At 36.9% G+C, this 16,122-nt stretch overlaps 1 protein-coding gene and 1 pseudogene across 8 annotated transcripts in view; one reads left to right on the top strand and one right to left on the bottom strand.

Moving 5' to 3' along the window:
- lin52 (lin-52 DREAM MuvB core complex component) overlaps positions 1 to 16,122 on the top strand; it is a 94,935-nt gene that overhangs the window by 7,920 nt on the left and 70,893 nt on the right. For 7 of the 8 annotated variants that reach the window (XR_010001935.1, XM_062967672.1, XM_016991378.2 and 4 more), the window contains one exon: positions 214 to 297. Coding sequence is in view for 6 of the 8 variants with exons in the window: in XM_062967672.1 (XP_062823742.1) it covers positions 214 to 297 (84 nt within the window). In the remaining 2 variants the exon portion in view is untranslated. Of the gene's footprint in view, positions 1 to 213; positions 298 to 2,925; positions 2,992 to 16,122 lie in introns of all 8 variants that reach the window. The other variant, XM_008125562.3, reaches the window with a different exon arrangement.
- LOC134295730 (5S ribosomal RNA) lies at positions 11,881 to 11,999 on the bottom strand (annotated as a pseudogene).

Consider the following 16,122-nt stretch of genomic DNA (forward strand, 5'->3'; position numbering starts at 1 on the left):
TTTGGCATCTATTTAACTGGACTTGATCAATAGAATAAAACAGAAGGCTATGATCTTAAATGATCCATAAGAGTGATGGTGTAAAAAATTAAACACTGCAAGAAATCGTACTTTCGAACATAGCGTAGTGATGGTGATATTGATACAGCATGAAAGATGGTTGCTAAACATTGAATTTCCAAGTACTCTTAATCTATATTCTCTTTGTTTTAGAGTTGGGCAGTCTAACAACAGCTAATTTAATGGAAAAAGTACGAGGTTTACAAAATCTGGCATATCAGTTGGGACTGGATGAATGTGAGTATTATACATGCACTAAAACAATGTTGTTTCTAAACACTACAGTACTTTGCTCTCAGAAAAGTTAGGATTATCCATGCAATAAAACTTCTGATTTGAAAATTAAATTGTGAATTAGATTGTGAATCCCATCTATGGGAGAAAAGGATGATGATGATGATGATGATGATAATAATAATAATAATAATAATAATAATGTGATCCAATACAACAGCCAGCAGAGTGTCTGCTGTGGACTCATCTTGTTGTGTTTCTAATAATAATAATAATAATAATAATAATAATAATAATAATAATAATAATGGACATGGAGGAAAGCTAACAGGAAGAGCATCATTTCATATGAGTTGTGGTGCTGGTGAAGAGTTCTAGCACAGACTGCCAAAAAGACAAATACTGTACACAGTTTGACAACACATTAAGCCTGAACTCTTCCTAGAAGTCAACATTACTAAACTGAGGATATTGTACATTGGACATATTATGAGACAATAATGCTTAATTATGTGGAAGGTGGTAGAGAAAAAGGAAGAGTCCATTCAGTTATTTAGATTCAATCACAAGGAAGCCATGGCCCTGAGTTTGCAAGAGGTTAGCAGAGCTGTTAATAATAGGATTTCTTGGAGATCTCTCATTGATTAGGTCACCATAAGTCAAAGCTATCTTGATGGCAATTAACAAAAACAACAAACTGCAAGAAGGTTTTACATGCTTAATAAGGATGTGCTGGAATGTATATGTCTTAAGTCACTGTAAAAACGATGTATTGTTAGCGTTTATTCCTAGCTTATAGTCTTTCATATGCCCTATCAATAGTGTCTCATGCCACTGTGAAATGAGGTGTGTTCCTGTCTTTTCCTATCCTGCTTTTGATGTCAGAAGCAGTTAAGGAATATTGACTTACTGGTCCTTCTTACAGTTTGTGCCACTCTATAAATAAGGACTGGGAAAACTGCTGTGGAAGAATGTTTTGTGTCCCTCAGCTCTCCCAGATTGTCTGCGTTCTGACAAAAAGGAAAGTTGAAATGGCATGCTTAGACACTTTGGGGATTAACAGTTCATATCTTAAATATTACTCTGGGTTCCATCGTACTGTTTAACACACACACACACACACACACACACACACACACATATATATATATATATATATATCGTTTTTTAAACCCAGAAGTGGACTTGTCCTTTTTCATTTTGTTTTTTGGGAGTCAGTATTGTACTTAGAGACTCCTGGGGCAGAATAATGGCCTCTAGACCCACAAAAGTAGCTCATGTCTGTTGTAACAATTGGACTTGTAATCAGAGATCATACAATAAATATTAAACTCACAAAGTCTATTGTATCTGATTCATCAAGGAATAATTGCATTTCTGGGTATTTCTTAAGGTTTTTATTACTAGAAGGTTTTGTGTGTTGGTGCTTTGAAGCTTCAGTTCCAATGTTTTAATTTTCCTTTTCCATGCTTCTGTGAAATGTTTTATGAGGTTTTGTAATCTTAGGAAATACAGCAGGATTTTCAAATATATGTATTTTTAATTTTCAGCTAAAGCTTATTGGCTGGTAGAGCCATTAGTGATCACAGTCACCTAGTTATTTTCTCCAAACACCATTCTGTGTTTTAGGGCATTGATTCTCAATGTTTGGCCATCCAAGTGTCTTGGATTTCAGTTCCGAATCCCTTATCATTGGCCATGCTGACTTGGATTTCTAAGAGTTGAAGTCCAAAAACATGAGCATTCAAATATTAAAAAATTCCAGATAAGGGTTCCTTAGAAGCTTGCCAGAAACTTATAAAAGTTTGATTAAGTTATGGTGAACTACCTTTCAAAGAGTGCTTATCCATCGCATTTCAGTCTTCTGAGTAGCGAGCCACAATATATATGGACACCTTTCCATTTGAATTGAGTGGACCAGATAAACATTTATGCTATAGACTAGTGGTTCCCAAACTTATTTGGCTTACCGCCCCCTTTCCAGAAAAAAATATTACTCAGTGCCCCCTGGAAATTAATTTAATTTTTTTAAATAGCAATTAAACAGAAAGATATATGTATTAATGTTTTTACCTTTTTCGTAAAATATTATAAAGAAAGGTGTAAATTAGAAACATTGAAGTTTGAAATTATGAAACTATTTTTTGAACTCAGAATAGAAAGGTAATACAGTTATTCATCTCCCCCAAATACACCTATGGCCATCACCGCCCCCCTGGATCGCTGCAGCGCCCACCAGGAGGTGGTAGCACCCACTTTGGGAATCGCTGGTATAGACAAATCAACAGAGAATCAGTTTCTACCAGGGAATACAGAAATTGGGGAAAGAAAGCATGATATACCAAGGACGAGAAACATCATGGATACCAGACACCATTATAGTTAATTACAGACTACAGGTTATTTTTTCCCATGAAAGTATCTGATTCTGCCATATCCACTATTTCTTCTTGTGAAACTGTCTAACAGCACACTCCATGCTCCAGCATGTCAGTTGGGGAAACTCCCAACACTGTTCTGCTGTAAGTCAGTGACCAATTGTATTACTGAAATTTGATGCCAAATTACTAAAAGCCTTTAAATTAAGCAAAATGTCCTTGTTTCAAATCACTGTTTTTGTTTGTCCACCAGGTTTTAGTGGCGTAATCTGCTGCCAGATTTGGCAATTGTCTTGTGGCCTGCAACCCACAGGTCCATGTAGGTTGTTCAACTTGCTTGTCATGTGCTTGCTTATCTTAAAAAATAAGTGCAATTGGAATGGCTGCAATAGTGTGCTTCAGCATACACTTCTGGTGTCTCTTGTCCATGTGGTAGGAAGTCCATCTCTCCCAGTTCTAGTGTGCTTTCCAGTAATATATAGCAACTATAGTTACACAAGGAAATGGAAACAAGAATCAAAAATAGTTTAAGGCATTTTTGTTACTTAAACATGAGCTTGCTTTTTCATAGGACTAGTTTCTTTTGTGCAAGATCATTATTCAGATGGGTCGATAAACTTGAAACAAGATATACTTTCCTTTCGCCTTTAGGTGGCAGCAGAAGGCTATGTAGAAGTTGATGCCAGAAAGTACATTTGTAGCTTTTCAATCTTGAATAGCGTCTATGGAGGCTTTTCTGAGTAGCATTGTTATTATGTTTTGTAGGTTCTTTAACTTTTTAATAACGGTATGAGGTTTATTGCCTCTGTATAGTTTTTACTTAAGCTATAAAATTGATGTATAAACATTATTTTGTCTCCTATAAATATATACAGTTGATGTCGACTTCCTGTTGTAGGCCTCCTGTTTTTGTTTTGTAGCTAAAATCAATTGCTCTATCAAATTTTGAGACTAATTACTTTATTCTTTCTTAAACGTTGCAGGTTTTGTATTATAGTTCATTCGTTTTTGCCTCCTGAAATTAGTTTTGAACATTTCTTGGGTGTCTAGCTTTTCAAGTAGTTTTAGATTTATTTGGCATTTTAAGCTGTTGTCATCTTCATTTTTGCCCTATCCTTTCTCTAAAATTGGGACTAAGGACAGCTTACAAATTAAAGTGATTACAATAGACAGGTATCAGGCTAATTTCTCTAGTCATATTAAAAATGCTTACAGACAGAATTCTGTGATTCAGAGGCTATTCAGTTGGTATTACATTCTTTATGCATCAGTATTCCACAGTTATAATGGCCATCTTGCAATCATACCACTCTTTTCTGGTTTATCCATGGTTTGGGAGTATCATCTTGTCTTCCCTACTACTTGTCAGCTCTGATTATTTTTGTTTTTGTTTTTAATATGCCTTGGATAGCACAAGCATATTTGTCCCACAGCTGGAACATTGTATTATCGCACTGTTTAACCAGTCATGAGATGGTAACTTAAGTACAGTAGAGTCTCACTTATCCAACATAAACGGGCTGACAGAATGTTGGATAAGCGAACATGTTGGATAATAAGGAGGAATTAAGGAAAATCCTATTAAACATCAAATTAGGTTATGATTTTACAAATTAAGCACCAAAACATGTTATACAACAAATTTGACAGAAAAAGTAGTTCAATACGCAGTAATGCTATGTAGTAATTACTGTATTTACGAATTTAGCACCAAAATATCACGATGTATTGAAAACATTGACTACAAAAATGCGTTGGATAATCCAGAACGTTGGATAAGCGAGTGTTGGATAAATGAGACTCTACTGTAATAAAATACAGTTCTGGTCTCCACACTGTTGCCTGGAACAATGAATACAAAAGTCTGAATGTATCTGGCTTAGATTATAGACTCCTCCATCTGGAAATCTATGTCCTCAATGTGAAAGACCATGCAGATCCAGAGCAGGTCTCCCCAGTCACTTACGGACCCACCACCACGACTTTACCCTTGGAAGACCATCATACTTGACCATGAGGGATCACCTATGATGATAGACTCCTCCAGTGCAAGGGATGGAAGAAGTTTGATAAGATTTTGCTATACTGAGATAATTGTCAATCACTTGTTAATATGCCCTTTAGGTTAATCATGAGAAGGTTGCAGTTCATTGGCAGTATCTGAATGCTCATAGGTTACTTAGTAGCTGTCACTACTACTCTACCAACTCAAAGGTATGGGGAGGATGATCCAAAGGCAGAAGCTGAAACTGAAAAGAAGCACTCTTTCATTTAGAAGGAGAAAAGAGTACCTAGGATTAATTTCTCTATAAAGTATTAAGTATTAATTTCTCTATGATAGTGAGGAACTTGGAAGGGTCTTTTGTCTCTCCACCCCGCTCGGATCCACTATAGGTTGCACCATCCCTCCCAGCAAAAAAGGGAAATGCCAAAAGTCCACTTCTGTGTATTTAAAAAATGTTTCATTCAAAAATGTCATGATCTACATGATATAAAGATGAACTGTGCTTTCTAGAGGCTTTCAGAAGTGGAATTTATTGGCCATTATGTGAAAAAAAAAATAGCAGGTTCTCTGTAAACTGAAAAATGGATGGGTGCCTGTGCAATCTGTGGGCCACCTGGTGCTCAAGAACCTAATGAGAAAATATAGGCAAGGACGTAAAATTGTCCAATTTCTCCTACTCCTTTGTATATTGTCAGTTCAAGTCTTTAGAAAGGTGGATTTTCTTTTCCTTGGCAACCTTCTCTGCAAGGAAAAAAGGGATGGCTAAGGGAAAAGAAAAGCATTTGCTCACCACCAGCATATAGTCCCCAACAGATTATCCTTAATGGAATGGGAGCCTCTGCAGCTCCTCACTCCTATCAAGACTACTTTTTAATTAACCTACAGTCTATTACAGTGTTTCTCAAACTGCTCCTCCAGGTGTTTTTGACTTCAGTTCCCAGAAATCCTAGCCATCTTACCAGCTGTTAGGAATTGTTGGAACTAAGTCCAAAGCATCTGGAGGAGCACAGTTTGAGAAACTCTGGTCTAGTATATGGATATATGCAGGTCCTGAGTCTGTCCAGGGCAGGCCCCATTTTATAATTCTATCATATATCGCCTTAGAATTCGAATTTTCTTGTTTTTCCAAAATGAGACCTTAAAGGAATATATAATGGAAGAACTTTCCACTCCACTATGGTTGGGGATTGGGTGCTACAATCCTTCTGTACAAGAGTATGGTGACTCAGTTTATACAAGAACAGCTCAACTTTAGAGATCCTTGCAAACCCTCCAAATCTGATTTCCAGAGCTTCTGTGTGAAAAGATCTCTAGCATACATACATACATGCACACATGTTACATGCAGCACAACCTTTGGATCCAAGCTCTGCTTATCAGTTTAAATGGAGGATTTGTGGCTATTGGAAATGAATTGTATTCCAATTGGTCTAATTTTGTTGAATGTCATCAGCTTGGTGGTTTTACTAACAAAATAGACAGTAATTGCTTGCTGGAACCAGACGATTTTGATTTTTCTGTAGCAATTGGAAACATGTTCTCAATCCTTTCATTTACTGGAGCTATGATATAGTGATACATAATGATCACCTTATCCACACACCATGTTTCTTAGATTTGCAATATGTTGTCTAGCATACTGTTATGTTTATTTTGGTGTATACTCACTGCATAACTTAGTAACTTTTCTATATATCTATCTGCCGAAGAGCTCTAGCTGAAGTGAGATGGTATAACCAGTTACCTCTTGTGTAGTACAGCATTAAGTGCAACCAAATTTGAAATTTAAATAATAGTGCAGTTGTGATATGCAGAGGAATAGTTCAGAAAGAACTGGTTTCACCTCAGAGAATTGGCTTATTAAATACAAAGGTGCCATCTGTTCTTAAATATAGTAAAATTACTTCAGCTAAAACAGTAAGTAGCAGTTATTAGATAGCAGTTGCGTCAAGTGTATCTTTCTGCATTTCATTTTTAAAAACTTACAAATTTATTTTGTGTGCCTTATAATGTTGTATGTTTTTATGGGGACAAAAATAATTCATTATAAAATATCCCAGGTTGCATCTTAATCCAGGGTTTTATCCAATGGTATGGTGTACATTATGTGGATTAAAATTTATAACTGTGAAACATGGTTTTTTTTTCTATACTGATAATCCAAGAAGACTAACACTATGGTTTTCAGTCGTTGTGTTCAGAACAAGTGGCCTGCAAAAGCCACTGTCATGATAATGCCTTTCATGTTGACTTGTAATCATGTGTGCAAAGCTGCAACTTGTAGGTTGCCAATAAAAATACCAAAAATAAGCAAGGTCTTGATTCCACATTATATCACCTCTTAGATCATCAATCTATGGCCCTCCCAGTGCCATTCATTTATTTCTAAATCTCATCAGGCCAACCAACATAGATAATGATTTGGAATAATGAAAAGTAGAGTCCTAACATCTGAAGCTCCACATACAGTTCCTGGCAGGACGGCAGGTGGAATTCCTTTCCTAAATAATTCCTAAATTATGTGTCTGCCTAGCCCCTCCTTCTTTCTTGACCTGTTTTTAGCATTAGCACTGGAAAAATACTGAAAGGGGACCAGAAAAACACAGACTTTGAAGTAAACAATGCAATAAACATTGTGTTGCAAAAAAAAAAAAAAAATGGGACTCCGTCCAGTCTGATCTTATTGCAGTCATATGTGTCAACTACTACAGTAGAGTCTCACTTATCCAACATTCACTTATCCAACATTCTGGATTATCCAACACATTTTTGTAGTCAATGCTTTCAATACATCGTGATATTTTGGTGCTAAATTCATAAATACAGTAATTACTACGTAGCATTACTGCCTATTGAACTACTTTTTCTGTCAAATTTGTTGTATAACATGATGTTTTGGTGCTTAATTTGTAAAATCATAACCTAATTTGATGTTTAATAGGCTTTTCCTTAATGCCTCCTTATTATCCAACATATTCGCTTATCCAACATTCTGCTGGCCCGTTTATGTTGGATAAGTGAGACTCTACTGTATATGCAAAGTGGACAGCAGCTGCCTCCAGAATCCATGATGATAATGTGTGAATAGCAAAACAGAGAAGATAAGGGTGAGGAGATAAGTCTGCCTTGCCAGCTACTCCCAACATATTAAAACTGAATATTAAAAATTATAGATCTATAAGTCTGGCTGCCAAAATGGAAAATGGCCGCCAAAAGAACATGGACATTGGTAAAAGAAAATACATTTTGGAAGAAGCATTGGTCTCTAGGAGATTCAAAGTGTTTTTGTTATTTCATTTTACATGTGCATATTTTAGTTCTGAATAGAAAGTCTGCCGAAATATGTTCAAGCTGCTACTCTGTGATGTAGGAACTTAAACCTTAGACTTTTCCATGTTATTTCTAACATCATGTGAAAAAAGGAATGCTCAAACACATTTACTTTGCTAATTGAGATACACTTGAGAAGCTTTACATGGTTATATTTATACCAGTGAGAACGTACATTATCTGATGAGAAGAATTTTAGCCAAAACATTTGATTGGCTAAACTAAATGTGTTTTTCATGAGCAAGATTCTGTATTATGGCTGAAGAGTTTGTACCTTGCATAATGTCAAAATATGGTATTATTTTTGTTCTAAGATGCAGTTTACTTTTCCTAGTAAGTAGTCTTTTGTTTAAGAGATAAAATTTTATTTATACTTATTTTGCTTTGTATCTTGAATGATTTTAACTGTTTGCTAACATGTTCATTCCAGCATGCTAAGTAAAAGGAAACAGGGAGGGGAAACAGTAAATCCCTACAGGCCTTTTAAGAAGTTTCTCAACTACAGAATGCCAGTATTCCTGGTTATATGCATATGTTTCAAAACCTTACAGGTGTCTAGTCCTTTGCTTCAGAACTGATATCACAAGATGTCGTATATGTCCAGTAATAAGTTGGGTATCACTATCATTACCAAGATATCCAACCCAATACTAAGTATCTTGTGAGATTTATATAAACCACTTTGGCTTGCGCCAGCAATAAAATCCAGAACAGAACCAAATCAATTTCCCTTTGCAAATAGAAGACTTCCATTCATGGAACTGAAAGAGATGTTATTGTTGGTGACAAATCCTCTTGCAGCCTCCCCCAAATCTTTTCCATTCAGTTCCAAAGTCCCTGAAACAGATACTGAGGGACTCATGAGGGTGCAGGGAGAAGAAGGAATACTTTAAAATCCCATTCTTCCTGGTTCTACTGACAGCAGATGTCTGTCAGGGAGAGAAACTAGCTGGGACTTTTTTCTGAGTTGAAATTGCTATTATCACCAGGATACTGGCCTTACAATATCTGCTTTAAGCTCTCTTATTTTTACTTTGTTCTTCTCATCCCAATATTGATCACTCTGCATCTCATTTTAATACAGACTTGTTATGGTTGTAAGTGTAATTCAGTTTTCTTTTTGTTACTCATATAGCATTGGCTTGAGAATAATTTCATTGCAAGAACAAACAACACCAGTTTGGAAATTAAAGTGAAATGGGGCGCTTGAATTGGCTAATTTTGACATGTAATGCTCTTAACTATCTGCAACCTGAAGATCGTGACCTCCACTTTTTATCATCCCCATTGAATTGCATGCCAGTTTTAGAAGTGAAGGAGCTATGGGAAGTTTTAATTGTACCTGTATGATTTATCCCCAGTCAGCTCTTTAATTTCTTCTGGCTGTCTGAGGTTTCCGACATGCTGTAAATTTCACCAACTTTTTCATTATCTGCAATTTCTTTATGACTTGTGAATCGGAGTGGAGAGAGAGTGTGGATTTACAGCAGAGATAAACATGTCCATAAAGTCTGTATCTGTGTCAGTAATTGTACTGCTGTCAGTGACTGTCCTGTTTTACAGGCCCCTCTTGGGGAAGAACACACTTTTGCTCTAGCGGCGGTCTAGTGCTCACACTTTGGTTTGCATTAAGTTATCAAAATATTAGGTTGCGATGATTGGGATGGAAATTGAGCCTTGATATTGGTCACTCTTGTCTCTTCCTTTCACCTCTTACTAAAGAATGAGTGATCAAATGATCTATATGTTTCAAAGGGAAGCAGACAGAAAGCTGTTTCATGTTGAAATGCGGTGTATTTGGTTAACAGTATAAATATGGTGTGATATATATGTACAAATTACTTGCATATATTATAAGAAGAATATTTTTAATCTGTGTCTCAGAACTAAATATTGTCTGTGAGATTAATGCTTCATATTGATATCCCAGTGTTTTTTGTTTTGTGTTGTACATAGGAAACAGGTTTTCGGAGAAAGGAAGGGTTTTTTTTTTAATGTCCATAAACGTAGCAAGTGTCAAATGTTTACTGTTGTACTTCAAATCATGTTATTTGATAGAGATGGCTGACAAAGACATTTGTGAGACTTTGTGACTTGTCTTTGAGTATGAGGACTATTAGACGTTTGGTGTAACAAAATGGATTTCTGACATTTGAAGATTATTCATGATGTTTCTGTGAACTGTCTTGTTCAATTGTCAAATACCCAGAATGGAAGCTGGGTCTAGCACTTCTGATGTATTTACCTGCCAAACAGATTCAGAGTGTGGAGAATGAAAAATTTAAAATAAAGCCCCTTCTGGCTGTGTTTGATCATAATAGACTGTCTGATAGCTCACTCGCTTTTGAATGTGTCATCTGATGTAACTTTGAAACCTATCACTGATTCTTGCGTAGCATTTTGTGGTATAATATGGCAGGGTCCCCAATTTATAGTTCCACATGTTATACTTAAATAGCTTTCAAAATCTGTTATATACACAACCTATTTGAGCTTAAGTATAGGCAAAAAAAATCAGCATACTTGACAAACAGCTCTGAATGTGTGTTGTGTTTGCTACCCTGCGTAGACTTTCACATACAAAAATATATATTTACTGAAATATTTATATCATGCTCCACATCCAAACATCTCAGGGTAGGGAATAGGCAACAAAATAGGACAAATTGACAATATGTAAAGAGTTATTAACTGAAAAGTTAAACAAATTAACAACTGTTGTGCATTATATTCTTAAACAGATATTCGCAGCCACTCAGGCTATGCTCACTGACTCCTGAATGCATTAATACATTTTAATTTGGTGCCTTAATGATGGCAACACTGATGATAGCCAGGTCTCTGTGGAGAGAACATCCCATAGCTGGAACACCATAGCCAAGATCCCTCTTAAATGTTTCCATAGTGCATTGCTTCCACCCCTGAAATTCAAAGTAGGCCTCCCCAACAAATTGGAGAGATACATAGGATGACTAATTCACATATTTGGCTTTGAATAGCCTACCTCTGTGTGCAGTGAAATAATTTCTGCTCATACATGGAGTAGGAAAATTGGCCTACACTGGCTCCTTTAAATGTATGTTCAATTTTTACTGTTTTTTCGCTTAGACATTTAATTTTTTGGCAGGTGGTAACAGACATTTTATTATTACAATTAAATACATGATTCTGGCAAGTTTCACAACTGCTTCACATGGATTAAAAACCCCATAATCCCCCATCCAGTCAACAGACTGTCCTGTCTGCATGGGTGCTCTTCCCCTCCCATCACTCACCTGCTGTTCTCCAAATCATAGTCATTAGCCATTCAGACTTTGGGAGAAACAGCCACTTTTGAAGATTATGAATCCTAAACTGCTAGTTCAGTCCAGTATGTCATTCTCTCAAAATTCAACCTGCGTCTGCTGTCTCTGTAGATAACTAGCTAACCTAGGCTAATCTGAGTAACGTGTTAAGTTTCATGATTGTCTCACATCAACGTACACTGGAGAACAAGCCAAGATCACTTATTCAAATTATAATGATCTTAGGTTTAGTTTTATTCTTTAAAAAAAAGGTAAAGGTTTCCCCTGACATTAAGTCCAGTCATGTCTGACTCTGGGGGTTGGTGCTCATCTCCATTTCTAAGCTGAAGAGCCGACATTGTCCGTAGACACCTCCAAGGTCATGTGGCCAGTATGACTTCATGGAGCGCCATTACCTTCCCGCCGGAGCAGTACCTATTGATCTACTCACATTGGCATGTTTTCGAACTGCTAGGTTGGCAGGAGCTGGAGCTAACAGCGGCCGCTCACGCCGCTCCGGGGGTTTGAACCTGGGACCTTTCGGTCTCCAGCTCAGTGCTTTAACGCACTTCGCCACTGGGGCTCCTTACAACTATAGCACCCGGTATTCCCAGGCGGTCTCCCATCCAAGTACTAACCAGGCCCGACCCTGCTTAGCTTCCGAGATTAGACGAGATTGGGCGTGTTCAGGATGGTATGGCCGTAGGCTTTATTCTTTAATGAATACCAATTTATAAGAAAGATTTGGTTGAAAATTCTAGGGACTATACCTCAGTCTAGAAGAGGGTCCAAGGCTTCCTACAGTGTGCATACTGTGTAACTTGAAGTATTGCCTTCCAAGGCTCAAGTCACAGTCTTTAGAATGGAAATAAATGAGTGACTAAAATAAATGAAGGATGAACATGAATTTTCTTTTGATGTGTGCCAGTGATTATTGGGGATGTGTGTACATATTCCTGATACATGGAAGTACTGTATAAGAAAGACATATAGTCTGGGGTTTGCTTTGAGAATACATCATACATAGATATCACCTTTATGCCAGGATTCCAATGGTTTGTTTCAAAGACAACCTATTTTCTGATGTCACTAGATGTTACCTCTTCTACCTAAGTTTAAAATTGACAGCTTTTAATTTTCTTGCTTTTAAATTTAAATGTTATTTTATTTTCATTTTCCCGCAGCAGCACCTTGAAGTATTGCAGAGTGTAATATGGTTGGGCCAGAGCTCTGTGACAGTATCTAAGTGCCTGATTAACTCCTACAAGCGAGAACAAGATAACAAAAATGTCATAAAGCCCCTATCAGATGCCTGATATAACCTGCTGCAAGCTGGAGTGCCATTAGTTTGCATTCTCAATCAAATGCCTTCCTTGAGCTTAAGGAGCAGTGATTAAACATGGAGGGTCCCCTGAGGGCTCTGCAGCTGTCATGGGGCTTGGAGGGGTTGCCCTCCCTTGCCAAGCAGAGAGTCTTGAGCTTGAGGTCCCAGTGGGGCGGGCCCTCTTCAAACCCGCACGTGCCTGTCCCAGCTGTTCTCCTTTGCCTAATGAATTGCTTTACAGGGAGAAACTGGGTATTGTCATCACAAGCTGCCTTCCCTGGGGACCCCAGCCAGCCTCTGTAATGACTAATGTTAGTGGTAGTAATTGAAGTGTGATAGCTCTCTGGGGTATATCAGGAGGCTCAGCACTGTTAGGCACCTGTAGCTGGCAAAGACTGGTAAATGGCTCAGAAGTGATTTTAATTGCTTTAGAACCACAACAGTACTTCTAGTATTTTCTTCATATGGTCTTTAATATTGCCTTGTTTGTAATGGGTGGTCCAGTCCCTTTGCCATTCTCCCCAAAGCCTTTTGGGGACATTCTGAATAGAGTAAGAGTAAATACATGAGGAATCACAGAACCAAAAGAGGCCACAAGGACTACCCACCCCCCTGCCATTCAGGAACACACAATAAAACCACTCTCAAGAGACGGTCATCTATCCTCTGTTTAAAAACCTCCAGATAAGGGGACTCCACTACACTCCAAGGCAACATATTCCACTATCAAAGGGCTCTTATTGTCAAGGAGTTTATTTTCCTAATGTTTAGAAGAAATCTCTTTTGTAATTTGAATTCATTGCTCCATGTCCTAGTCTCCAGAGCAGCAGAAAACCAGCTTGCCCCTTCCTCGGTATGACATGCATGTATTTAATCTTGGCTTTCATGTCACCTCTTAACCTTCTCTTTCCCAGGCTAAACACACCCAGCTCCCTAAGCTGCTTCTCATAAGGCTTGGCTTACAGACCATGGTTGTTCTTGTTCAGACACATTCCAGTTCAGGAAGGAAAGTGGGCTAAACATCATGCCATGAGAATGGCCTCCCTGTTGTTCATTTGTCAGCAGGCTAAAACTTTTTTATTCAGGCAGTCTTTTAAAGAGGAAGGTTTTTAAGATCAAGTCAGGGAGTGCTGTGGTTTTAGCTTTGAATATGTTTTTAATCCATTTTTATGGATCTTAACTGATTTTTAAATACTATTGATATTTAATTCTGTTTTAATATTTGTATATTTGTAGATTTTAAATTGTATTGAAATGTTTTTAAAGTAAGTTGCCTTGAGTCTTCTTTGTGAAAAGAAAAAGTGGGGTATAAATAAACATAATAATGGGAAGTCACCCTCCCTATGGACAGAGTAAGAATGATAACAGTGGTGCAGAAGGAGATAAGGATTCGCATGTTGGTGCTAAAACATTTAATACTCCTATTTGCACTAATCAGGCACTAATTCTCACCACCACCCCCTCATGCATTTACTTCAACCCTGTTTAGAATATCTGAATACAGCTCTACAGAATCAGTGGAATTTGGATTATCTTGAGTATTTTTTGAGATTCTGTCATGACAAGACTGTGGAATGCGATTCTCAGGCCTTGTAGTTTAATTTGAATCTCTGCTGCATGTTTTTGATCACATGTGTCTCTTTTGAGATTGGACGGCTAAATCAGCTGTCGGAATTTAAGAAGCAACTGAAGATCCATCTCTTCTGGCAGGCCCACCCTGTCAGTTTTAACTTGTGAATTTCAATCTGCCTTTCATTAGTGGATTTTAACCTGCATTTTAACTCTGTGTATATTATTTTATGTGTTTTAATAGTGTTTTACAGGACTGTGCCTGTAAATTGGCTTCCAGGGCAATCTTGCATGGCAATTATGCCCCTCCTATATTTGCATCAGGCATAAGTTAGTTGTTACTGTCACAGAATGTGTAAAAGACTTTCTCGGGCATCAGGATTTGACTTCTTGTATTGACAGGATAATGGATTCTCTGAGTAAGTGCATATTTTAATGGACTGAAACATTTGTGTAGTAATATCCTATCTATCTGTCTACTATTTTTGGTTGTGTCGGTATGGTAGGGTCATCTGCTGGTAGCATTTTTTTCATAGTTAAGATATAAAGGTTTTATGGTTTAACCTTGTTCAAACAAGCTAATTCAGCAATTTTGTTTCTCCACACTTTTAAAAGAATCTGGTATGGGATGTTTGGGATTTTTGTCTCAAAAATGAGTACTGCATATTGAAATGTTCTAGCAACTCAAAATATGAATTTTTAGCTAAAGGAAAGTATTGAGATACAATGAATTAAGAAGGAGGTGGTATAACTGAATAACAGTTGTAGTTGAGCAACTGGTTATGGACACTGTTTCTATCCATAGTTGCTTTTACACACTGACATGTGGAAGCTTTCTAGACATCACCACAGCCTTACTCCAGATTAATTACTGACACCTAGGAGATAACATTTTCAGTCTTTTCTACTAACTTTCCCTTCTCTCTTCTTAGTAATGATATATCATTGCAGACACATTGTAGAAATATGCACATTTTTGTAAACTGAAGTATGAAATTAGGGAGTGTGTTCAAATAGCAGTTATTTATATGCATTTCTCTGAAAATTGTTCTTTTGTTCCATCTTACGGACCTTGGGCCTGCATCAGTAGTCCTGACCACTTTTACTCAAGGTTTCTTTATTAATGGTGGTGGTGAGGGAAGTTTTGGCTTGCAGTTTCAGGAAATATCAACTACTTTTACACTATAAAAGCTATTTTCCTTTGGTTTCACCAAGCCTTCTGGTATTCCTCTTTTACTTGTCTATGCATATTCCTGTGTACTCCTGCCATTTAATAGTAATAAGCCATGTAATAGTCAAAAGCCATGTAAATGTAAATGTATCTAATGCTCTTTAAACTATTTTGACTGTGTATAGTTGTAGTTAATATCTCATCTATAAATATTCTATTCAAATGAAGCCATCATAATTAGTTTCATGCAAGCACATCTTATCAGTATTTTACTCTGGTTTAACTAAATCAATTTAAAAAATCGATTTTGTTAAACCATTGCTCAGTTTATACAAATAAGACTTATTAATGTAATAGCCTCTGGCTTGATTGCCTCAAGCTGTATCCTTAGTTTGAATAACTTTTGAAGCCACATTTGTTTAAAATCTATTTGCAGGTGGAATAGTTCATTTTTTTATTTTTGTTCTGCCAGACTTCGTATTGATTTCATGTAGTTACCGAATTGGCAGCAATGATAAAACTTATATTTGCTCAGAGTTCTCCACATCCATTTTGGAGAGCTGATTTCTGAAACAATAAGCATTTATTACAGGTTGTTCAAGAATAATGTCTGGAAACATGGCATCTGTCAATCTCAAAGAAATAATAATATTCTGAAATAAACAAGATTTCATAAATTAGGAATTTTCCAAAAATTAAAGTACATTCCACAACATTACTGTAGACACATACTCAGACTCCTCAAATATCCTATAATTTCTGAACTG

Source organism: Anolis carolinensis, chromosome 1 (assembly GCF_035594765.1).
Source record: "Anolis carolinensis isolate JA03-04 chromosome 1, rAnoCar3.1.pri, whole genome shotgun sequence".
Taxonomy (NCBI): Eukaryota; Metazoa; Chordata; class Lepidosauria; order Squamata; family Dactyloidae; genus Anolis; species Anolis carolinensis.